At 39.1% G+C, this 25,211-nt stretch overlaps 1 protein-coding gene across 1 annotated transcript in view; it reads left to right on the plus strand.

The window, feature by feature from the left end:
- LOC150091058 (uncharacterized) overlaps nt 1-25,211 on the plus strand; it is a 51,236-nt gene that overhangs the window by 21,131 nt on the left and 4,894 nt on the right. Inside the window, exon 2 of the mRNA XM_090381481.1 lies at nt 10,056-11,063. Within this exon, the coding sequence (XP_090237607.1) occupies nt 10,062-11,063 (1,002 nt within the window). The 5' untranslated portion in view covers nt 10,056-10,061. The remainder of the gene's footprint in view (nt 1-10,055; nt 11,064-25,211) is intronic.

Consider the following 25,211-nt stretch of genomic DNA (forward strand, 5'->3'; position numbering starts at 1 on the left):
ACACCAGTGTCAAAATTTGCAGCTACAGCTTCATGCCATAACGCAGGTACGAAGTAAAAATGATACATTTTTTGAAAGGATAATAAATAAATAAATATTCATTTATTGCAACTACATAAAGGGGGGATATAAAATATAAAAAAATTAGGATAGACATTGGCTACATGAAATATTGCAAACGTACCTTAAAAGTACAGATGAAAAGATATTTTAAAACACTGATGTGAAGAGATAAAATGTAAATAACAAGTGGATCACAGATGCTCGGCATTCTGCAGGTTATTAAAATGCAAGCAGTATTTCGAAGATAAACTCAATCCACCATATCTTCATAATATTTGCACGATTTATTTCTTATTTAGCTTTTTTCGCGGTGATAAGCTTTCTGAGAACGTGCAGTCGGAATTAGGATATTCCGCAAGCAGGAGGCTGGCAACAGTCTATGTATGGTCTGAGGATAGGTTCCAGACATGGTACCTGAAACATTATCTTAATGTATAGTGATTTAGTTAACAGCTACATAAACTATCTTAATATTCACGTGGTATAAGAGTGGTCATTATAGAAATCTGAATATAATTGCCGTATTTTGTAGAGACACTTGAAAGCTTTATTCATGTTGCTTCTAGCTGTTAGGCTACCCTAAAATGTCATGTTTGATATATGAATAGGATAGCAGAGCATGAAGCATCTGAAAATGAAACAGTTGTCACGCAAAGCTAGCATTGTGCCATTCAATTTCAAATTCAAAGATCAAAGTTCAAAAAGTATTGCACGGAACTTCTGGTAGACCCCATGAAAATCCATTTTCTCTTCACATAACAAATTAGGATTAATGAAGCACTTTGTGAATGATTTTGACAAGGTTGATAATTCAAAGAAAGTCAAAAAGTTCCTAATAGCGCAGTGATTTTCCTTGATGATTTATGTTTTCCAGCTGGCTTCAGTTTCTGGTTACAAGTATCCAGCTGGACATGTTTCTGAGAATTTTAAGATTTAGTGATGGCCTCACACAGCTTAAACATTTACCAATCAAAATACCAGTCAGTTCTAACCCTACACCCAATATGCTTGATCTTTTCCTCGCCAACAACCCTTCAAAGTATAGCTTCAATGTCAATGGTCCTCTAGGCACCGCAGATCACAACTTGGTGATGGTCTCTTCTCCAGTGGGACTTCTCTTTCATGACCTTTCCCAGCCTCGTGTTATTTGGCATTACAAGAATGCTAAATAGAATGATCTGTGTGATTTCTATTCCTCATTTCCTTGGTCGGATTATTGTTTTAAATCTTCCAATCCTAATATTTGCCCTAATCGAGTCAGAGAAATTATTCTTGTAATGTAAAAATACTTTATTCTACATTCCACCCTAAAATCTCGTACTTTATGTAAACCTAGGTTTCCCTAAAGTACGAAATTTTAGATCTTGGTTTTCTAATAAATGTGCTAAACCTGTTCAAGATAAAAATGTAGCATATCGTAAATGGCTTTTTCCAAGTCTCCAGCTTCATATTCTACTTACACTAATGCTCGCAACCACTGTAAAACAATTAGTAATAAATTCTAACTCGATTTTGAAAATAGGCAATAAAAACTTGCTCCTTGTTCAAGTGGTAGTTGAGTTATCTGGTTACTTGCCAAGACTGTTGGCTGTAACCTCCGCACTTCCAACTAATTTAACCTAAAGATTCTGTTGCATCCTCGACTAAAGATAAAAACTTATTAAGCTGACTTATTAGCATCCTACTTTTATTCCTAACTTATATCGACGATCTTGGAAAATAACCTCCTACCATACCAAACATACTCCACTCTGCCTCTCTTTGTCTTCCAGCAGAAGAATGCTAGAAGAATTCTGAACAATTTTGATGCAAAGAAGGCTCTAGGTCCTGATGACATGTTTCAGCTTGTTCCCACAACCTGTGCTTGCATCTGTTTTGTGTCCCCTTTTATGACTTCTTATTCCATTGTTTTATTTATTTATTGTTATTTTATTTTATGCACCAAAATTTGTTCATATGCAGCCATTCCCTGAAAAGGGTGACAGGTCCCTCCCTTCCAACTATAACCCCATTGCGCTTACCTCTACTTTTTCAAAAGTAAAGGAGAAATCCAATTTATTTATCGCAAACTCTTATATACTATTTCGAAACCTTCTATCTGATCAGTAATCGCTAACATGGACTCCGTCAGTGTCCATCAACTGGAGATATATTGGCAAATGTTACTCATCTTTGGAGAAACCATCAAAGGAAAACTTTGGAGAAATTCAAGCAGTTACTCTGGACCCTATTTTTTTCATTGGCTAGTCGATTTTCTCTCTGACCACACGCTACGGGTGATAGTAGATGGATCTTTCTGCTAACTCCTACACTAATGCTCGTGTTAAGAGTAGATCTGAAGACTTACTTGACAAGTACAGGGCAATTTTGGAAAACGCCTTGAGTTGGTGTTCATTCACTGATGCTATCGAGGCAGTGTTAGATGGGTTGGAAAACTGCTAGCCTTGGGGGAAATCCGCTAGCCAGATAGAAGGTAACTTGAATTATTCTGATAATTGCTCTTTTATTCTGCTTATTCAAATATTTTACATCCGACGATGCATATCTAACTGTGCATTTCGTTTACTTCCAATATTGGCAGCACTGAGAGCACGTGCTGGTACGAATCTGTAGCAGAGTTTTAGCGCCTGAGCAGCCTAAGAAGTAGTATGAGTAGTATGGGACTTGCTCTTACAGTGCTCCCACGTGTGCAGATGTTCTGGAACTTAGATGTGATTGAGCCTGTAATTAGTTTAGTTGTAATCGCTATCCTCATGTTATTAATGATTTTTTTCCATGGTTATTTATTTGAGTGCCATTTCAGTAGCGCGCGCTCCTAGGAGGGGTAGAAGGACATGATACTTACGTTGTAGGGTTTAAAGCCTATCAGCTACTTAGGCCATACTGCTCTGTATAGATATAACTGCGTGCGTTCTATGGCCGATTTGCCTGCTTTCTGGAAAAAGGCAAATCGGCCATAGAACGCATGAAAAACCACAGTTTCGGGGGAGGAGGAACCCATGCAACCCTCGCCTGTGAACGACTAACTCAGCCACATTGTGGAAAAAAAAAACCTAGAAAAATTACTCGTGTCATTGACAGAATTCGAACCGAGGTCTTTTCCACCCAGTAGGGGGGGAAAGGACGGATGGTGATTGTATGCACTGTGCTACCCTTGAGGACGACATGATACTTATTGGAACAACAGACACCCAAAGTTCAACTGCACGCAATGTTGTAGCGTAGATTAAGGTATGAATATTTCTTTGTGGTGTGTAATCCATTAACATAAAGAAGATGCTGTTTGGCATGGCATCCGAGGCTTCTCATTTTATTTACCAATACTTTTGTGTGGTTGTGGAAGCGGAGCTTAGGGTTGATTGTGAGTTACAAATCCCTGTGACCCCTTTCGACTGCAATGAGATTATCTCGGGGATACAACAGGATCCTAATTGGCATCTGCTTTAGCGAGAACAGCATTATTTCTGATTTGTTTGGATAAAGTCACAGCCCAAAGTTGTCCAGGTAGTCAGCAAGTTTCATGAATTTGCTATTAAATGATGGATATCATCATCATCATTATAAGACCAACTCCTGATGAAATACGGCGTTGGTAACTTAAGGTCATTAGCAGATATTAGCATACCTTCTCAACTGATGATAATGGCATTAGCGATGCGGTAAAGAGTAGTTACGATAGTACGCCTCTTTGTGACACTCCAGCATTTATTTTTATAGTGTAATAATCTATATTGTTGCTATGAAAGAACACAGCTCTATTAGCAGTGATGGTATAAAAACTATCATATTATGCTTGATATAGAAATAGCTCTCAAATAGGGTTAGAAGTGTATTTACATTTATTCTAAAAATGTTGCCTCCGGATATTTGTTATTTAGTGCTTTGTGAGTGATTTCTTTAAAATTATTCTCTTTCTTTAATCTACAATTAAAATGAAGCTTATAATAATAAACCTGTTTTTTTTTTATTAATTGCCATTTCCGTAATACACCAAGCAGTGCTTTTCATCAGAGGAGGCAATCTGCTAATAACATACTGCAGTTTTCAAAAATGAGGGTGAAAACTGCTGAAATATGGCGAAATGGTGAGACGATCTCAGTTAAGGCTAAAGCTAATGTCTCAAGAATTAATTCGTCCAAAAATGTACAGCAACAACTAGTTATTCTCTGTCATAATACACGTTGCTGTGTGTGCGTCCAAGAAAAATTTCAGAATGCGTCAGTAGTTGGCACTAGTTTGCGCTTCAGTTGAATATTTATTAATTTGGCATCCAGCAATGGAAAAGTCTATCAACCCTATGCTAGAGGATGGCAATGTGCGGCTTCCTATTTGCCCTATATTCTTTTTGTGCAGGTTTTACGTAGCCGAGTAGCTTGGAATGTTAAAGTGTGGTAAGTCTTTTCTGCCATTTTTTGTAAGAATTAACTTAATAGGTTTCAACACAGCAGCACGAAAAGGCCTGCGACAGTACATTGTTTTTAGTATGCAATACTTGTTTTAGAAGAGAATAAGGGTAATCAGAATGTTAGTTAAATTAGTTAAAGCTTGGGTAGTCTCAGTTTCGTAAAATGTATTCGTAAAAAGAAAAAATGTCTTAATTCCAAACAGCTGATCTTGTATTTATGTGTCGTGTCCTTAAGTTTAATTCAATATTGTTGATAAGCAAACTTTCCTATATCATATTTCATTAATATTTTCAGCAGAAAACTAAAATTTCAAAACTTGGTAAGAAAACTCCACTCAACATTCTTCGGTTACTATTCGAAATACATAAATATTTATTTCGATATTAAACAGCTTTGTGACTAAAATACTTTTAAAAATTTCTAACAGTTAGAACAGCAGAAAACAATATTTCCTAGTTATATCCAAAGTTTAGACTTCTTATTGAATTGGATGAAATGAAGAAACTATTATGTAACTACAGAGGATAGAACAACTATCTTATTTTTGCCAAAACGTTCACGATCTGAATAGCCGAAATAGTCAAAATATCAAGGCATTTTCAACAAAATTTGTCTGTGAAAAACCACACATACAGTGAACTGCGTTTGGAATTAGCTATCTGTAAAATGTAGCACAGCCTGATTGTCTGGAACAAGTCTCTCATCACATTTCATCGTATATGAGAAACCAAAGTAATGCTAGTCTACAATAACAGTGAAAGTAAGGCTGCCAATGTTAACAAATGAAGGCCAGACTGGTGGTCTGCTATGTACTGGCAATAAACATTCATTTAAGTGGGCCGACTCGTTTCATTTATAAATTTGTTCTGTAAAATAATGAAATGAAGGTTACTTTAACTGAATTATTAGTTATTGTTGCTTATGAAATCGGAGTACATAATTCTCCTTTTAGACATGAGAGGATGTGAATTGTGTACTCCAACTTCAAAGCAAAACAATAGTCCATTCCATTGCAGACTGGAGGAATTCTTAAAAATCTCTTCAGTCGGTTTAGCCGCTAGCCGATGTCAGTTGAAGAGGTAGATCTGCTCCCATTAGTTATTCCTGGTTTCTTCAGCCCGCAAAAATCAAATAGGCCCATGAATATATACTTGTACAGGCATAACGCACATCGCAGCTTGTCCTTAGATACTAATGCGCTATATAAACAATAATAACAGCATAGCTTAACTTATCTGGAGTGTGTATTTAGATTATCACAATCCTAAGGGAGTTTATCCTCTGCAACACACACTTGTATATAGAGTTCATGCCAACGTGATTGCTGTATGTGGTCGTGTTTGTGTACAAACAGAACATAATTCTGTTTATACACCAGCACGACCACTAAGACAGATTGGGATTTAAAAATTAGAACAACTGTATATCTATGAAAAATCAAATCATACACACTGATTTTAATGGTACTAGCTCTAGAACTGTTACTTTCTGATATCCCTCTAGGCTCCTCCTTTTTGGGTCCCTCATTCTTTAATATTTAATGTGTTCAAACGATTTAAAAATTTTTCGTATCTTATAATACTCCACAAACTCATTTCTTGATTTTTATGCTCAGGCTAAACCCAATTTTATAATTTTAATATTCAAAAAGGAAATGTTTTAGCATGTATATAGAACCAAGGAAGACATACAGCATTTTTGAATTCAATTTCACGATTAATAATCATGTGTTTTACGTATCGTTGATTTTATCTACTGCTTAACTACAACTTATCTTTTGTTAAAAAACGTATACATGCATCAGATAATTCGTTACGTGTACTTCAAAACGGGCTTCACCAAAAATATTTTTCCTCTCCATTAAATAACGCCATCTTGACTAAAACATTATACATTGCATTAATTTTAATTAATTCCTGTGTGGAGCACAAAATCACCTTCGGTTAATGAACTTGATCTTATTAAAATAAAGTGTTAAAATATCTTTTTGCAGATAATGAAACTCATTAATAATAGTGAGTTTCATTATCTCAATGACACAATGTTATCATTTTAGAAAAATGACTCAGTATTGTAGAATTTATTACAAATAATTCTTGCAATAACGACTGTTTATAAAAACAAAGCTATTGCCATGGAGGAGACGGAAGCAAACATTTTTCGAATTTGCTGGTTCCCATCAGCATTTTCCGGCAGTTTATACAGAAACGTATTTGTGGTCATTTTCCAGAGCTCAAAAGTGCTTTTCTTGCAATATCTTCATTTTCTTTCGAACTTCCTCTAGCTTACAATGGAATTAGGCTGATAGCGCTGTGCCTTCTTTATCGTAGACTATTCGACGAGTGGATTCACAGTCTATAGAAAACCCATTTGTGCTATCCATTTTCTTAATTATGGGTCGCACGACCCAGAAGACTTACATAGTACATCACGTGCCATTTTTCAATTGAATGTGGACTTATTTCTGCTGCTAAAACACAGATTTGACAAGGGTGTCATAATCACCGCCCGTTCGAATTCGTTCCTTTCGGACCATTCCAATTCGTTCGAATCCCATTAACGATGCTAGAAATTATTATGGTCTTGTTGATTTAACGTTGTCTGTTTAACTGGCCTCAAACTCTGGGTTTTCGTCCAGCAAAAGAGGTATATTGAAGCCAAACAGCCTTGGTAGCTTGGCTCTAACTGGTCCCACCCGAATCGTCTTTCCTCCTCTTATAACGAGTTTGTTTTTATTGCTTATATTTCAACCCCCATTTCCTCTGCTGGGGAGGTTCTCAACATCTTTCCAGTATCCTGCATTGGTATCCAGCTCCCGCACAGGAAGTTTCAATCAGTCATCTTTACGGTGACGCCTTCTTTTCTACTTCTTTTACAAAGTGGTTTAGTATCTGAGATATAATCCTCTGATTGTGGGCGCATGAAAAAGCCATTGGGACAATTAATTTTGCTTTTTACGGCGCACAGTTGGTCTGGGCAGAATAGTATTCTTAAATTCCATAATCACATTGAGATAATTGATCGCTCCAATGATTTTCGCCAGCCCCATGGCTTGAAGTACTTCATATTTTTGCTGCTGGTTCCAATAGTATCCATAATAAAGGAATCCACTTATGAAGCTGCAGTTTTTTCAGTATGATGAGGGTTGGCAAACTTCGCATGTCACTATTAAGTACAGAATTTTGCATTTCGAACGTAAATCCATTCTTTCAAACACTATCGTTTTGTATTTTTTGTCAAAAACGATAATACTTCGGAATCGCTCTTGAAGCAACCGAGTGTGCATAAACAGCACAGTTTAAAAAAAAAGCAGAATATAAAATGGGCTCTTTTTCACGGTTAGTCCCGCTCGTTAATTTAAAAGTAGTTTTATTGAGAACATTTTTGAAGGTTACTTTTAACTAAATATCAGATAAAAGCAAAACGTTTTAAAGAAACATATCTTGATTTATTACAAGCTTGGATTAACCTAGTATCAAGGTTTGAAAGATATATATATATATATATATATATATATATATATATATATATATAATAATTACTTTTTAAATTTGAATTAAAAGTTAAATTTAGTGATAAACATCAAGATGTGTGTGACTAGCTTTGTATAATAATTTTATCATGCTTTGAATTATATATGTTATGATTTATTATTTAGTACCTCTTATGGACTTTTTTTTTTTTTTTTTTTCAAATAAGCAAATTTATATTAGTTTTATATTTATATATAGTTCTAAGAATATATACAGTTCAATCGTTAAAAACAACGTCAGTCTGTTCTAAATATAGGCGTCAATGCTGTTATGTTCAGCTGCTTGGCTAACGTTTCAGGTCATCAACTGACTTCGTGAAGCTACTGCTTTGACATCATAATAGCACATAATTGCTAGTACAATGTTGTATTTTAATGATATAAATAGGCACTTCCTCTGAAAAAATAAAAACGCCTGAACTATGTCGCTTCTTCAGATAGAAAAAGAATTTCATTTCTTTGTTGTTCATAGTGGAAGGGGGGAACTTTTACATACTTTTCTTGTTATGTACAGCTTGATTAATTATGGTGTCTTTATTGATTTACCAAGACATTTTTTTTTAAAAATAATCTTATCTATCCTGTTCTCTTGCAACACACCGAAACAAATTGCTTTTGTTTTTAAAGACAACTATGAGATTATCAGTATTATCAGTATTATTAGCATCTTCAGTTCTAATAATTCGATTTAAAGGCTCTTTTGTGCGCCCTTCCTAACGATTAGCAAGTTATGAAAACTGAAAAGATCTGAGCAGTCATGCAGAGTGATTAAATCCGTCAGTTGTGACCAGTGAGGCGTGATCTGGAGCCATGGCCAAACATTGAATGAGACACTAGGAGTTATTTTTTTTTTTGGACTTTAGATGTAGTCTACAACACTGAATACTACTCACTAGCAGCCCGAGTTTCACAAAGTCCCTAATTAACCAGCGGCATGTTCCCACAAGAGTAACCCTTCCCCCATATACACATATAAAAAAAAACTCGCCGGTACTTCCTCTTTACGAGTTTCGAATTGCACTCTCCCCATCCCAATCAAACAATAAAACTTGTGATGCAACCTCTTCAGTTCCTGGTTGCTGGAATACGAGAAATTACCAAGAAAAGAAGCTACACCGATTCAGAAAATAAGCCGCGTTCGTGGCAAAATAAGATGGTAACAGCCACACACACCTTTATAAACACACTCAAAGCAAAAGATTGCTTTGAACATAACAATTACTACGTCTTAATTAATAAAACTTTTAATTATGATTACAAATTATGGGTACTTCCCCAGTAAGATTTTTGGATGGTCCAAAAATATACAGATAGAAAACATGAAAATCACACCATTCTTTCCGTAATGGTATATCTGGCAACATAGTAGTTTCGCAGGTGAGCCGGATGAGATCACAAGGCCGGCCAATAACCTGTAGATACAAGATGTCACGTGGATACACCTGACATGATTATATAGGGAATGAAAATACAGTACAATATTAGAATTCTTGTATTTAAAACGATCGAGATTACGCTGGAAATTAACAAAAACATTTTCCCTTTGCAAAGGTTTATTTTAAACAGTATTTACCATAAATACTGAGCTATGAACTGGCCAGTGGTGTACGCAAAGATAACTACAACACACCCAACTTTGCTAACGTCTCTACTTTATGTATAATATACAGGTGTTTCCTGAAATAAGTGCATTCCTTTCGGGGAATAACCTCAAAATGAAAAGAATAGAAAATGACTAATCAAAAGGTCATCAAACGCGTCGTTCTTGTTTTACAGTTTATGAATAGTGGTGTCACATAGTCGAAAGGGATTGCCACTGTTGTTTCTATTTGACGCAGTGATAAACAGATTCCATTATAACAGAACTTTAATTTTAAGCTTACGTAGCCACCTTTAACTAATTAATTGGTAATTGGTTATTAACAGATCAACTGTCAATTAGTACATAAATAATTACTAACGTAGCCGAATCGTTGTACTTCACGCATATTATAACAAGATAAATTGCTTTACCAAGTTTTTAATACTGATATCTCTTTTCTTTCTCATTGCAGGTTTCTATGGATTCCAATTACACATCTTTTGAACCGTCAAGAAAAGTCCGTCAGACAATGGATATTAATTTAATGCAGCAGTCCTTGACCAACCTCAGCAAAGAATTCCCTAATGTTCAAGAAACTTTAATGCAGATGGCACCACGGCTGAGGGAAATTAGTCGTACTCAGCCGCATAGCAACTCTACCTCAGTTGTATATTACACTGATGACACCGAGCACTATTATGGATTTCCTATAGTTTTTATACTATCCGTTACCATGGTTATATTCATGATCTTATCCACTATTGGCAACACTATGGTAATACTGACAATCATTAGGCACAGAGGAATGCGCACTAGGACTAACCTATTTCTTTTGAACTTGGCAGTAGCTGATGTATTAGTTGCCATATTCAACATGCCTTTTTCGCTGACTACCATAATTTATGGACGGTGGGTGTTCGGTGATGTCTTCTGCAAGTTCAATGGGTTTTCAATGCCTTTCTTTTTCATTGTTTCCATCCATACGCTAATGAACATCAGTATCCATAAATATGTTTCCATCGCACGACCTTTTAGCCACACTATGACGTCTAGGAGGATCGGTTTCATGATTACTGCTTCGTGGTTGTGGGCAGCGATATGCAGCATCTCTCCATTGCTGGGATGGAACAGCTACGTTTATAAGAAAGGAACATCACAGTGCGGGCCCACTATTCCCGATAATATGCTTAAGCTGTCGCACTCCCTCACAATCACAATCTCAAACTACATCATCCCACTGAGCGTTATGCTGTTCTGTTACTGTCGAATATTTAGAGAGATCAACGAACATATGGTACGACTTAGAGAAACTTCAAATGTGGACTTGGAAAGATCTCTCAATGAACAAAAGAGAGTGTCCCGCACTTTGGTTTTGGTACTCGCGTGTTTCTTGTTGTGTTGGACTCCCTTCATTGTGTATTCTACAACTTTAGCATTCGCGAAAGATAAAACTATTATGCCACTTGTCGTTAACCCTTTGGTGAGTAAGGAGTTTGATATATAATAATAGCTTTAATATTATACCACTTTATTGCAAGAATTTTTTTATGTAACACTAATATAAAATCAGTGATCACTGAATTATGACTACCCCCATTCGTAATGGACCATGCCTTATAGCTCGCAGTATAAGAGGCCGAACAGTGGTAATTTTCATCTGGCCGTGCAAGTCAAAGTGACAAAGAAGCATTTATGGGACGTAGTAAAGACAGCACAAAGTTTCAAAAAGGCATGATTGTGGGAGCTTGCGTGTCGGGTGCTTCCATATCGGTAAAAGCATGTCTTGTCGGTTGTTCACGGCTCACTGTGGTTAAGGTGTACAAAGAATGATATCGAACAGGTCACACCAGCTCGCTCCGACAGAACTGTAAAAGATTACGAAAGGTGGATGATCGTGGTGAGTGAAGGGCGCATTGTATGGGTTCAATGGAAGCTCACTGTGCGACAGCTGATATTGCAATACAATATGGCGAATACAATAACAAAATCCCACACGACGATGCGCCGCACACTCAGACGTATGCGGTTCCACAAGCAGGCAACCCAAGAGGCATTCTCTTTTCTCACCGCTGATCATCGTCGACGGCGAATACTGTGATGTACGCTGGTGAGACACCAGAGAACTGTAAACGAGTGTGCTGGTCGGATGAAGGGTTCGTGCTGACGAACGCCTTCATGTGTGGCCAAGTAACACGAGTCCATGGATCTATCGTGCATGGTGTCCACTGTCCAGGCAGGTGGCAGCGATTGCTTAATATGGGGCATGTTTTGCTCAAAAAAACTATGACCTCTGGTGCGTATGGACCAATTTTTCACTGGTGAGGTCTACTGGAAGCTCTTAGGGGACCATGTGCACCCTGCCACGTTGCATTTTTTTCTCGGACAGAAAAGGGATCATCAAAGACGATAATGCACCGTATCATCGAGTCTGCACTATGCATGAGTGGTTCGAGGGACACGGTGAGGATATCACCCATCTTGATTGACCTCCAAATTCGCCTGACCTCAATCCAATTGAACACCTGTGGGATGTTTTGAAATAGGAAGTGAGGCGCATGGGTAGACAACGTCATCTATTCCGACATTATGGAAAGCCTCGCAGGAAGACCTCTCTTCAGACCTCTCGTGGATGTCAGTGCCTAAACGAACAGTGGCTGTTATCCGTTTGAACGGTGGCCCAACACAGTATTAGGTGGTCATGATTCAGAAATCACACAGTGTATATTTATATACACATACACACCTTCTAATGGACTATTTCATGGTTAACTTTGTGAAAAAAAAAAAAAATGTGGCAAATATGCCACAAAAAATTGTTGGCAGCAAATGTGGCTAAAATCTAGAACAGTCAACTCTTCCCGATATTTGCTCTAACAGCAAAATGGAACCCTACAGTGTCCTGTCATCAACTGTCTCTTGAGATTGCTGTAGCCACAGGTGAAAACATTTCCAACTGCATTGTGTTAAGAAGGCTCAGTTCAAGTGGATTCTATGCAAGGAAGCCAGTGGTTTATATCCCATTAACCCCCAAACCACCTTAGGGCTCGTAGAAACTGGTGCCATGAATTGGAGTCCTGACAAATGGGGTACAGTTCTGTTCTCTGATGAGTCCAGTTTTAGCCTACAAACAGATTCTAGACGTTATTTCAACTGGAGACAATGAAGAATGCGGTACCATCCCTCCAACGTAAGAGAAAGCGGTGTTCTCGTGTGGGGCGGAACAATGATCAACAGCCGCACCCCTCCATGTTTTTGATAGGGGTACCGAGAACATATCCTCGAACCATATATGCAACTTTTTAGGGGTGAGGTTGGCCCAGGTTTTCTTTTCATGCACGGCAATACCACTGCACATATAGCAAGTGGTGGAGGTATATCTTGAAACTGAAGATATCCAACGACTGCCATGGCCAGCACGATCAGCAGACAAATCCGATCGAACATGTGTCGTCGCATTGCACGCCGACATCAAACTCCTCGGTTACTTGGCGAGCTGAGGTTTGCACTGGTTGAAGAATTAGAATTGTTGTCCCAGAATCTTATAGAATTGTTGTCCCTTATATCGAATATGGTTCACCGCTGTCAGGTCTGTTTAGCCGTTAGAGAGGATCATACGCCGTACTGTTGTCATGTGACCATATTTTCGAACATCTTGTATCAACTTCTGTAACTTTTTGGTAATTCTTAGTCAACCCCTATAAATGTCCCATATACCTGTCAGAAGTTTCTTGCTGTCTCTTCATTTCATCTTTATTTTATTTTGTCCCGCTTTCAAACTGCCCTAGTTACACCATGTTTTCTGCGTGTTCTGCCATTTTTTTCGAGCAGTGTGTTATCCTAACTCGTTAATCCATTTATTTGGGATAATCGATTAATCCTCAGGGTAACTTGTTTGCAACTAATGCGAACATTAGTTTTAAAAATTTGGATGCAGTGCAGTTGCGGTGTGTCCAGACCACCCCCTTCCTGTTTTTTTTTTTTTTTCTGTCGTTCATTATGTGAACCTGAATTCGAAAAGCAAGATTTAGATAACGACTGAGAATTAGGAGGAAAGGGGTTTGAACAATGAAAGAATTTCATACCTATATGAAGGATTGCAGTGATACGATTGGGGCAAGTATTAAAATCAGACTACTATTTAAAAGTGTAGTCCAACATAGGAAAAGAGGAACAAAAATCATCCACTTCCTCCCAGATGGGGTTACTGCGATGATGTGGTGACTTTTAGTCACCCAGGATTGCATGTTTCTAGAAATTCGGATTTCTAGAAACCTGCAACGTTGGATTTCCAAATTTTGGAGTATCGTGTCAAGTTGTTTGAATACCGGCGGTGCACATTTTCAGCATGTCATACGAACTGAATCTATCTCAAAAATTTTAATTATGTTCGGGGTGTTTCTGTGCGTTTCTAAGCATTTATTACGGAGATATTTAGTATTTCTCGAGTTCCGTAGTGGTGCAACCTCTATATGATATACAGCTGAGTGAGCTGCTTGTAATGAATGCGAAAAGAATGCTCTCGTATTGCTTTTTACTTTGCGAAGTGATAAATGCGAAATGAAATACTACCATTTGAATAGTTGTTCATGTGTTTATCTACTTAATTAATGGATGTACTTAAAACAAAACAACCTACAGAACACAATAAAAAGTACTGAAGCCTATAACAGCTACAAGGTGATGTGTAACAGAGCCACAGAAAAGGTTCGACAGGCAAAGGCAGTTTATGAGAAATCACTAGCAAACAGAGCAAAGAAGAGGAATAAGGAATTCTTCACATATATAAATGCCAAGAAGAGCAGGACAAACCAGATCGGACCTTTACGTAAGGGAAAGGGGATAGTAATAAATACACCAGCTGCCGTTGCAGATGAACTCAACAGTTATTTTGCATCGATATTTACAAATGAAAAGCCTTTTGTGGCAAAGGGAAATTGTGGGAGCGAAGTTAAAAAAAATGTAATTAATGATATTGAAATTTCGCAAGATTATTTAATGAAAAAACTTTCGAGCCTACAGACCAGTAAAGCTCCTGGAGTTGATGGAATATACCCTATAATCTTAAGAGAGGCGGCAAGCGAGTGCATTGAACCATTGAGGCTAATTATGCGAGCATCACTAGACTCTGGGGAGATTCCCTTGGATTGGAAAAGTGCAAATGTATCTCCCATACATAAGGGTGCCTCTAAAAGTGAAGTTGGAAATTATCGACCTGTCAGTCTGACTTCAGTAGTAGGGAAAATCATGGAGGCAATGATCAAGGGTGGAATTCAGGATCATTTGGATCGAATTGAAATTCTCAAGGATACTCAGCATGGTTTCGTAAAGGGAAAATCATGTTTAACAAATCTGGTTCGCTATTTCGAAAGGGTCACTCACGAGCTGGATTTAGGGAATAATTTCGACATTGTTTATTTAGATTTCAGCAAAGCTTTTGACTCAGTCCCACATGAGCGGTTGCTTTATAAGCTGGAACAGGTTGGAATCACTGGGAAAATCCTTAGATGGATAGAAGGATGGCTTCAGGGCAGGAGGCAGAGGGTTGTGATAAATGGCTATTCCTCAGATTGGGTTGATGTAAGAAGTGGGGTTCCCCAAGGATCAGTATTAGGACCACTGTTGTTTTTAATTTTCATAAACGACATTGATGAAGGGATAGAGGGCGTGATGTCTAAATTTGCAGATGATGTTAAAATTGGGAGAATAGTTAATGATCACTGTCAAGCTGAGCTTCTTCAGAAAGACCTAGATAGACTTCAGGAATGGTCAGAAAAATGGCAGCTGTGCTTTAATACAACAAAGTGTAAGGTATTACACCTGGGAAACAGTAATCCCAAAAAAACTTATTCACTTGGTGGAGTTCAACTAAACCCAGTACTGGAGGAAAGGAACTTGGGTGTTACGATACGGTCAGACATGAAATTCTCTGAGCATTGTAAACAGGTTGCAAGGAAGGCCCATGGTGTCCTATCGATGATCTATCGAACTTTTGCAAGTAGAGATAGGGACGTGATAATCCCATTATATAAGGCTTATGTTAGACCACACTTGGAATACTGTGTTCAAGTATGGAGACCGCACCTGAAGAAAGACATCGAGCTTCTTGAAAGGGTGCAAAGAAGGGTAACTCGCCTGGTGAGATCGGCAAAAGGGCGTCCTTATGAAGAAAGACTTCGAATATGTGGGTTGCAGAGTTTGGAAACTAGACACCTTAGAGGAGATTTGATTGAGGTGTTTAAGGCTCTGAGAGGCATCAGTAAAATGAATGAGGACAAAATTTTCAAGATTATAAATGATGCTAGAACTAGGGGACATAAATTCAAGTTACGGGGGGAAATGTTTAGATTGGACTGCAGGAAGTTCTGTTTTAGCCAGCGAGTTATAAATTACTGGAATAAGTTGCCTTCATGGGTGGTAGAGGCCGACAGTTTGGGGAAATTCAAAGGTCATCTGGATAGTACTTTCGAGTAAGGGAAGCGCATAGGATGATAGGTTTAATTTCCTTTTTATTTATTTTTTATTTTATTTTTTTTATTTATTAATTATTATTATTTAGTTATTTATTTATTTATTTTTTGTTTTTATCATTGTTTTGTTCGGATTTTTTTTTTTTTTTTTTTTTTTTGGCTGGTGCAGCATAAGCCATAGGCTTTCTTGCACCTTGCGGCCGTTACTAATACTAATACTAAAGACAAATATGCAGCAGATGAACGTCGTTAGGAAGAGGATAGGGGACATATCCCCTTGATTTTATTCAGCTTTACTTTCTACGTTAGGCCTTCGACGGACACATGCTGAACTTCACAACGCACGTGTTCCTCCCATCCCCCTTGAAAAACGTCTGACGACGTTCAAGATTTATCGTGAATAATAAGGAAAAAAAAATGTAAGACGCTTCTTTGCTAATATGGAAAAAATAATCGAGATGTGATCAGCAGTAGAAATAATAAAACAAAAACAATAACCGCAGTCATCTACATATCCCAATAAAGTGCACTAAAGGATATTAATAAAAAGCACTTAATCAGACTAAGAGGAAGATAAATATCTCTGTGTCACGCGTAATACACGCGTTTGAGTTGACCGTGCTTCTGTCGCACGTGACTGCTAAATACATTACCATTCTTGTATTCTCTGTATCTTGTAAGCTCCTTTAACTATGTGTGGCTGTCCACGAGTATAAACAGGAAATTAATCTATGTATTACTTTGTGAGGAAAAAAAACGCATTGCATTGTGGAGACGAGTATTACGTAGGTTGAAGCAGCTCGCTGATGCAAAACAACGGAGACTTGTGCAGAATGGCTAGAATATCATTAAATAACGACCGAGTATTACAGTGGTAACCAAAGAAGCATTTAAGAACGCGCGTCTCATCGTACCTGATCATCACAGCTGGGGTATCGCAAGCGAGAACAGAGTCGGTTTCGGCTCCTGTCAGCAAAAAAAAACAAGAAAATGCTGTTACAATGGGCTCGGGACCAATAAACACTGAGTGGAGGATTAGAAAAATGTTCTGTGATCTGACGATTTGCCGTTCCTGCTGTTTCATACCGATGGTAGAGCTAGAATATTGGAGAAAACGGTACGAGTCCCTAGACCACCATGCCGGATGTCAACACTTGTTAAAAAGTATATCTTGAAATGTATACTTCCCATTCCACTGTATGCTTCACAGATTTGGGCCTCTGCCCCCACCGAACAACCTGAAAGCTTTCCTTAGTACTGAATACTGGCTCTTGAGATGGCTAAACAGGATCTCGAGTATTCCTCCCTGGAAACAGACAATTAACACAAGAAATATTTTCACATTAGCCCAACTGCTAACAGGAAGATTAGACGCTCCCAGTATTGACGGCTTATTTCCTCTCATCGAGAAGCCACCAGGAATGCTGAAACAAGACATCCTCTTCAAAGCAACTTAAAAAACCTGGACAGCCTAAGTCGCTTTTTTCCAGCAAACACAATAGAACTCTTCAATCAACTAAGAATTGAACCGGAAAAGCTCTGTAACGAAAAAGCCTACAGATTGAAAGTCTTTTCCGACTCCTATCGTCTTTTGCAACTGTAGTGGAGAGCCACTCGGCTCTCAAAATTCTGTATTCAACCTTTCAGGGTGAGGGTCCCGTGGACTTTGTAACCTTTTGCTCATGGGGCCGCTTCACACCTTAGAATGTAACTCACATCCTTCTAGCCAATAGCTGTCCCAGGAGTTTCTACTCAACAGAGAAATAAACTGATAATAATAATAATAATGTGCTGCCACAAGAGAAGGGCAAGACCAGCCAGCCCCACCAACTGGAAGTGCTTCGTGCGCAACTGCGCTAGTGACCAACAGGAAGGGAGACAACGCCAACGCATGAAGTGGAGCATCCAAATGAATACGTACATCATGCAAGCCTACTACGAAATAACGAAACTGGAGACCGATATGACAACTTACAGGGCGAGACTACATACCAAGTGGCTGGAACGATTCCCGGATATTCAGGTCACCGAACAGCGAATAGCGGACCAGAGAAGGACCATCGTCACGAAGAACCTGATAGCTCCTGCAATCTTGGAAAAAATCAAGCAGGACGTGAGCGATCAACTACAAAGGATAAAGAATATGGAACCAGAAGAGGAAGAACATACCACCGCCGAACCACAGGAGGAAGAGCAAGAAGAAATACAACCTACAGCAGCTGAAGAGGAAACAGACGAGGTCATGATAACCAGAATAGAGGACGAGTGGAAGAAGGCCCTAACAGAATTCGAAAGAATAGATCCCACAAAGACTCACGTGATACCGAAGCAGAGGCCGAATAGAACCTTGTGGAGAATCACAGACCACCTGAATCGGCACATAATACCGCATTACCTCGACAGCAATGGTGTAACACTGGAGGCCATCCACATAGCCATGTATTGTGCTGCGGTAGCAGCCACGAGGATTAATGGAAGAGAAGCGAGAGACCAGCAGCAGAAGAACCGAAAACAGAAGGAACCACCAGCTTGGGAAAGAAGACTTCAGCATAAGATAGAAGAATTAAGAATCAAGATAGGCCAATTGACGCTTTACCAAAGGGGCAATAGGAGTAAGAAATTAATTGGAAAAGTGAAGAGCATCCTCAAGAGAGACAGCGTCCACAGCAAACATGAGGCAAAAAAAAATCAGCGAATAGGAGAATACTTGGACACATTGAAGCAGAACCTCTTTGCACTCAGCAAGAGTGAGGAAAATAAACAACCGAATCTTCGATGAGGACCAAAGAGGCTTCTACAGGAATCTCGGAGAAGACGGAAAAGAAGGGAACGGACTGCCCGAAAAGACGATTGAGGAGTTCTTGGAAACATATGGAGCAGGGAAGTAAGACATAACAGCCGAGCAACCTGGATAGAACTAGAACGCAAGAAAACTAAGGACGTACAAGAAATGAGAGGGTGGAAGATTTGGGAAGAAGTAAAACAGACGATCAAGAACTCTCACAACTGGCGAACTCTAGGAATAGATAACGTCCACAACTACTGGTACAAGAAGTTCACTTGCACACACAAGCACCTGGCAGAGCAGTTCACCCGAAAGATAAGGCACCCAGAGACAATGCCGAAGTTTCTCACTCAAGGAATCACATATCTGAAGCCTAAAGACGAAGATACAAGAAACGCGGCGAAATATAGGCCAATCACCTGCCTCCCAACAATGTACAAGATCATGACCAGCTGCATAACCAGGAAGATATCAGACCACTTGGAGAGCCAGAACATAATGGCCGAACAGCAGAAAGGATGCAAGCGGCTGAGCAAAAGATGCAAGGAACAATTAACCATAGATGCCGCGATTATGGAGCAAGCTTACAAGAAGCGCCGCAACATGTACACAGCCTACATCGATTACCGCAAGGCTTTCGACTCTGTGCCTCATAGCTGGCTAATAGAGGCGCTGAACATCTACAAAGTCAATCCGATAGTGATAAACTTCCTAGGAGAAACGATGGCGAAATGGAGTACGATCATTAAGGTCGAAAACGTCAAAACCAGGCCAATCCCCATCAGTAGAGGAATCTTTCAGGGAGATGCCCCGAGCCCACTATCCACTATATACCAGCACTTAACCCGCTATCTACTATGCTCAACAGTAGCAAGTACGGATATAACCTCAAAGAAGTAAGGAAGGAAGACTCAACCACATGATGTACATGGATGACATCAAGCTCTACGCGGGAAACGAGAAGCACCTCCAGCAACTACTCCAGATCACCGAAGAATTCAGCAATGATATTAGGATGGAATATGGTCTGGAGAAATGCAAGACCCACGGATTGCGTCAGGGAAAATTAATCAACCGAAACTACCAGCTGCAGAGTGGTAAAGAGATCGAAGCCATGGCAGAGGGAGAGGCCTACAATTACTTGGGGATGATGCAGGCTCAGCAGTTACAGCACAATGAAATTAAGGCCTGCCTGATCGAAAAATAAATAAATAAATTTTCTGTTTTACTCTGGGACGACCAAAGGGTCAGAGGAGTTCACAAGATAGACATAATACAAGAAACAGCACTGTATTTAGCAGTCAGGGGCTTGAACCCCGGTCACTCAAGGCACGTGTACTTGTACACCCGCGCGGCTGACCACTAGGCTACGGCGACCTAGTGGTCAGGCGCGCGGGTGTATAAATACCATCAGAGACTCAGAAGCCTGCTGAAAGCAAAGCTGAACGGAGGGAACACAGTTAATGTCATAAACACCTATGCAGTTCCAGTGCTAACATACTCCTTCGGGGTCATAGATTGGACTAACACCGAGCTGGAGGATATCATGAGAAAGACAAGGACAATGATCACCAAGAGCTGCCAACACCACCCGAAATCTGCCGTGGAGAGACTGACAATTGCCCGGGAAGAAGGAGGAAGGGGCTGACAGACCTCATTGAGCAACAGAAGACAGCGATAGTTAACCTGAAGGATTACTTCCAGAAACACACAGCAGCACTCCACCAGGCCATAAGGAAGATAAACAAGCTGTATAGCCCACTCAAACTAAGCGAGGAGTCCCCCTCCAACAGAGAAAAAATTACTATATTAGGGTTACCCGTAAATGGTTACATTAACCCGTATTCGTGTCTGTAAATTGCGTGTGTTCTCTGGTCGATTTGCCTGTTTTGCTCGACGAAAAAAACCCCAGTTTCTGAGGGAAAAAACCTTGCTATCGACGGCTGAGACCGACTAACTCAGCCACGGAGTGAAAAAAGCCCACTAAAGTTCCTCGCTCATCGACGGGATTCGAACCCGGGCCTTTTCCATTCGGTGTGGGGAGGACGGTGACGATACCACTGTGCTACCCACGCAGACAGATGGACATCTTGTGAACAATGAGGGTTATAACTATTCTGTTACCGTGAGGTTCAGAACCTTTTTCAACTTCTGGGGTACAAAGTTTCAAAGTGTATTTGTAAGTTAATGGCGGCTTCCAGGGTGTCCCCTATATCCGCCAGACAGAGAAGACACTGCAGACACAACAATGCTTCCAATGCATGGCTCACGAGCGGGACGCTCTTCCCCGAGGCTGAAGGATTCATGCTCGCCATCCAAGACCAGGTAATCAATACCAGAAACTATAGAAAACACATCGCTAAGGAAACCGGAGTGTCCGATGACACATATCAACGATGCCACCTGGCCTCAGAAACGATCCAACACATCACTGCGGGATGCAAGGTGATCACCCAGACTGAGTACACTCATATACCAATCAGGTAGCCAGGATAATACATCAGAAGCTATCAAGGAAATACCAGTTGGCCAAAGAAAGTGTACCGTACAAGTACGAACCCCAGGCAGTACTAGAGACCCCAACCCACAAGCTGTACTGGGACCGCGCCATATTAACGGATAGGACAATCCCGCACAACAGACCGTACATAACCCTTGTGGACAAGAAGGAAACGGCTACCTATCTGATTGATATAGCGTTACCGAACACTGGAAACCTGCCGAAATCCCATGGGGAAAAATCAGGAAGTACACGAACCCAAGACAGGAGATCAAAGCGATGTGGCATATGCAACAAGTAACGACCATCCTGATCATTGTGTCAATCACAGGTATGGTGCCAAAGACTCTACATAACAGCCTAGCAGCAATAGGTCTCCCAGCAAACACGTAGAAGGAATTCCAGAAAGTCGCAATCCTGAACACCTGTAGGATAGTCAGAGAGTTCCTTGACCAACAGTAACATAACAACAACCACCCTGTGTACTCTGTAGCAATACCCGTCACAAGGTGGAACCCCCAATCAGGGAGAAATAATATAAGAGCAATAATAATAACAACAACAACAACAATGCAGGCTGGTAGCAATGAAATGATGTGGAGAGTGTTTTCGTGGTGAACATTGGCCCTCATGACAGCAATGGAGCAACATTTGGATGCCACACGTTATCTATAAATTGCTTCCGCCAGAAGCATTCCTTCATGGCTGCAATGCATTCATCTGTAAATGGGTTCTTCCAACAGGATAATGAGCAGTGGTAACATTCTCCCTGTCACTAATCCCTAAGGATTAGTTCCAGGACATGACTGCGAATCTCGCCTATCACCTCCCCAGTCATCAGATCCCACTATAATTGAGCATCTGTAGGATGAAATGGAACTAGTTCTTTGTAAAATGAGATCTGCAACTATTCAATATGCAACAACTGTAGGAAGAAATTAAGTCAAACAGCATCACTGTGGCACACCTTCGACATCTCGTTGGGCCTTGTTCTTCAGCCCTCAGAAGAACGAATTCAGTCCCTAATGAGGACTAAAATGTACCTATTCCCTATTAGGTAGTGTTTCGCATAAAGTGACCACCCAATATATAAATAAAACTCAAGTCTTTGAAGCTGTCTTTTGCAGCTCTCGGGTTTACTGAGCTTGGCCACTCGCGATATACAACTCTGCAAACACTTTCTGGCGATCTCATTGACCATTTATTGATATCCTTATTCATTTTTCCGAGGAGTACAGGTTTTTGTTGCAACATGTATAGCCAATAATGCATTATTTCCTTCTTAGCGCTGTGCTGTTTTAATGGTTTTCCGTGATATTATGTATCTCTATGGTATTTCCATTTGTTTGATACACTTAGTGCACATCGATACACAATACTCGCCATTTCCTGACAATTCATTTGAACCCAAATGGATCGAGTGCCATGCTAGACGTGAGGAATATTTGAGAGTTTTCTATTTCAATCTGTTCCAGAAATAACTGTTCCAGAGCAGAAATAACGGGTTTTCACGGTCGTCCCAGCAACCAGGCCTTGATGCACGCGGCTTCAAGCCTATGCACACAAGCGCAGAAGACAAGGATAGCCACTGCATATAACTTCTATAAAATCTCTTACAGCCCTAGTTACTTGGGGATCAGGTGTTATTGGGTTTTCCTCATAAAATGAAGACCAGTGCAAAATAGATATGGGAAGAAAACTCTTTTATATGTGTCAGACGATTTTTTTTAAATTTATTTTAACCAATGTGGTGTTATTGGTAACATTCAATTTGTTGCTTAACCTTCTGGACACCAGTTTATTACCGATATCAGATTAAAAGATTTTCCTCTAATACCTTAGCAGTTATTTTATTTAGTTTTATTTATTTACAGCGTTTATTTTGGTTTATGCAGAAAAAAGCCGTCTTCCTTGCATTATTTGACCTTACTAATACTTTAGCCGTAAAAGCTGTTATTCTTTTATAGTGCATACTAAACATAGCAATATTATCACTTGTCGTACATTAATTTCCCAAGAGGTGCGGTAGATGACCCGAGAGGAGTGGTAACACATCCACTGCTGACAAATTCCATGAAACGTGAACAAAATAGACCTGTAACGAAAGAACCCAAGAGAATTCTCGCGTATTTTGTTACAACAAAGCATATGAAAGGTATCACCTGCCTTTTCGAAATTAATCGGTCAGTTCATTCCTGTTGCAAGGAAAGAAGGAAGATATTAGACGGGGTCTACAATGTCAGTAAGAGCATTTATAAATTTATAGTTTGGGTTGCGGTGCTGCTAATAGAATACCTCTAGTTTTTAATTATATTAAAATGAAATTATAAGGAAAAGGTTCCAAAGAGACAATTGCAGCAACTTTTATTATCAAAAAATAGTCTTTCGTCTCAGTGCAGTGCATCATCACATTTTTTAATATTTTTTCCTGATTACCATGCTAAATCTATAGCATTAGTACCATTATAGATGTAATACCACTCATCATTGCAACCTTTTACTATTAAATTACAGATGATTGCGACTTTTCAGTAATATTAGTACTGAATACTATAAAGATGTTTTTTTTTGTTGTTGTTGTGTGTTTCCATAAACCAGCCGGGTTTATTTTCTTTTTGGAGAATTCCAAAATACGTTGTACAGTACTGTTGTTAAAGATACTGATAATTTTCGAATTAAAAATCTTTCTCAACATCTATTTTATCTGCATTAAGTTTCATACCATATCCAGTGTATTAAATAAAATATACGCTGCTTTCACTGTTTTTGCAATCGAAAAAAGCGCAACAAAACTTTCAACCCTAGATGCTTCTGAGATGGCATTTAAATTTTGTTTGTTTTGGAAGATTAGCACCTCCTGTTGATTACAGATAATTCATGTTTCTAATATGTCAAAACGTATTTCTAGACCAATACATTATAAACACAACAAATCAGTTTTTTTGCTTTTGTAAAGCGAAATACAGGATTACGATAAATCAGATACCGTCAATAGGTTGCCTTGTCTTGCCTACCACTGCTTTCTGTCTTACGTAGACAGTCCGGAGCCCATGCTTAGTATGGAACACGTGTGTGTTTATTTGGATATGTCTTTTAAGTATGACTTTATGAGTCTTTGCTCTCGACAGGGTATCTGGTATATGCAGAAAACCAAAAATAGTCAGTCAGTGAAATCCATCAAATGGCTTGTTGAGAAAACTATTCAACCCCTGGTAAATGTTTATTTGAACGCAATGATTTTAGTTGCTTCTCACTCCCTCCTATAATTCAATTTCTCTCCTGTAACCCAAACAGCAAAAACCAACTACTGTATATGTATATTAATTAAACCGCATTAAGCTGAAGACTGGGCCCAATATCTTACCTTTCTTGGAAGTCCCAGAAACTAAAGAGATAGGAGGCTAATCACCGAAGCAAAAAATTAAAATTGGTATTTAATAAAACTTTGACGAATGGATGTTTAAAAATTTACAATAATGACATCCGTATTTAATAATAAAGAATTACTATTAAATACGGTTGCCCAAGATTTAATAAACAAGACCACAGAAAAAAAATACTGGAACAACATGAACAATAACACAATATGAAATGTTGAAAAAAAAAAAAAAAAGAATATTGTAAATAATGTGAAAAGGTTTTTGTGTCCATTAATGAAATGGAGAATTTGCTCAAAGATTCTGCACAGATTATAGCAGAAGATATGTAAATGTTGCAAGGTATACATAGGCGAGACGGAGAGATTTGAATCTCGCATATATGAACACAACATACGCGTGGCTAAAGAGAACACCAAAGGATGTGAATTGGCAGAGCTACGTTGAGATGTGTACAGGCATATAGCGATAGGAACCTTGCAGTATAAAGAGGAAAACG

This window comes from Mastigoproctus giganteus, chromosome 1 (assembly GCF_048544385.1).
Source record: "Mastigoproctus giganteus isolate SK-2022 chromosome 1, ASM4854438v1, whole genome shotgun sequence".
Classification (NCBI taxonomy): domain Eukaryota; kingdom Metazoa; phylum Arthropoda; class Arachnida; order Uropygi; family Thelyphonidae; genus Mastigoproctus; species Mastigoproctus giganteus.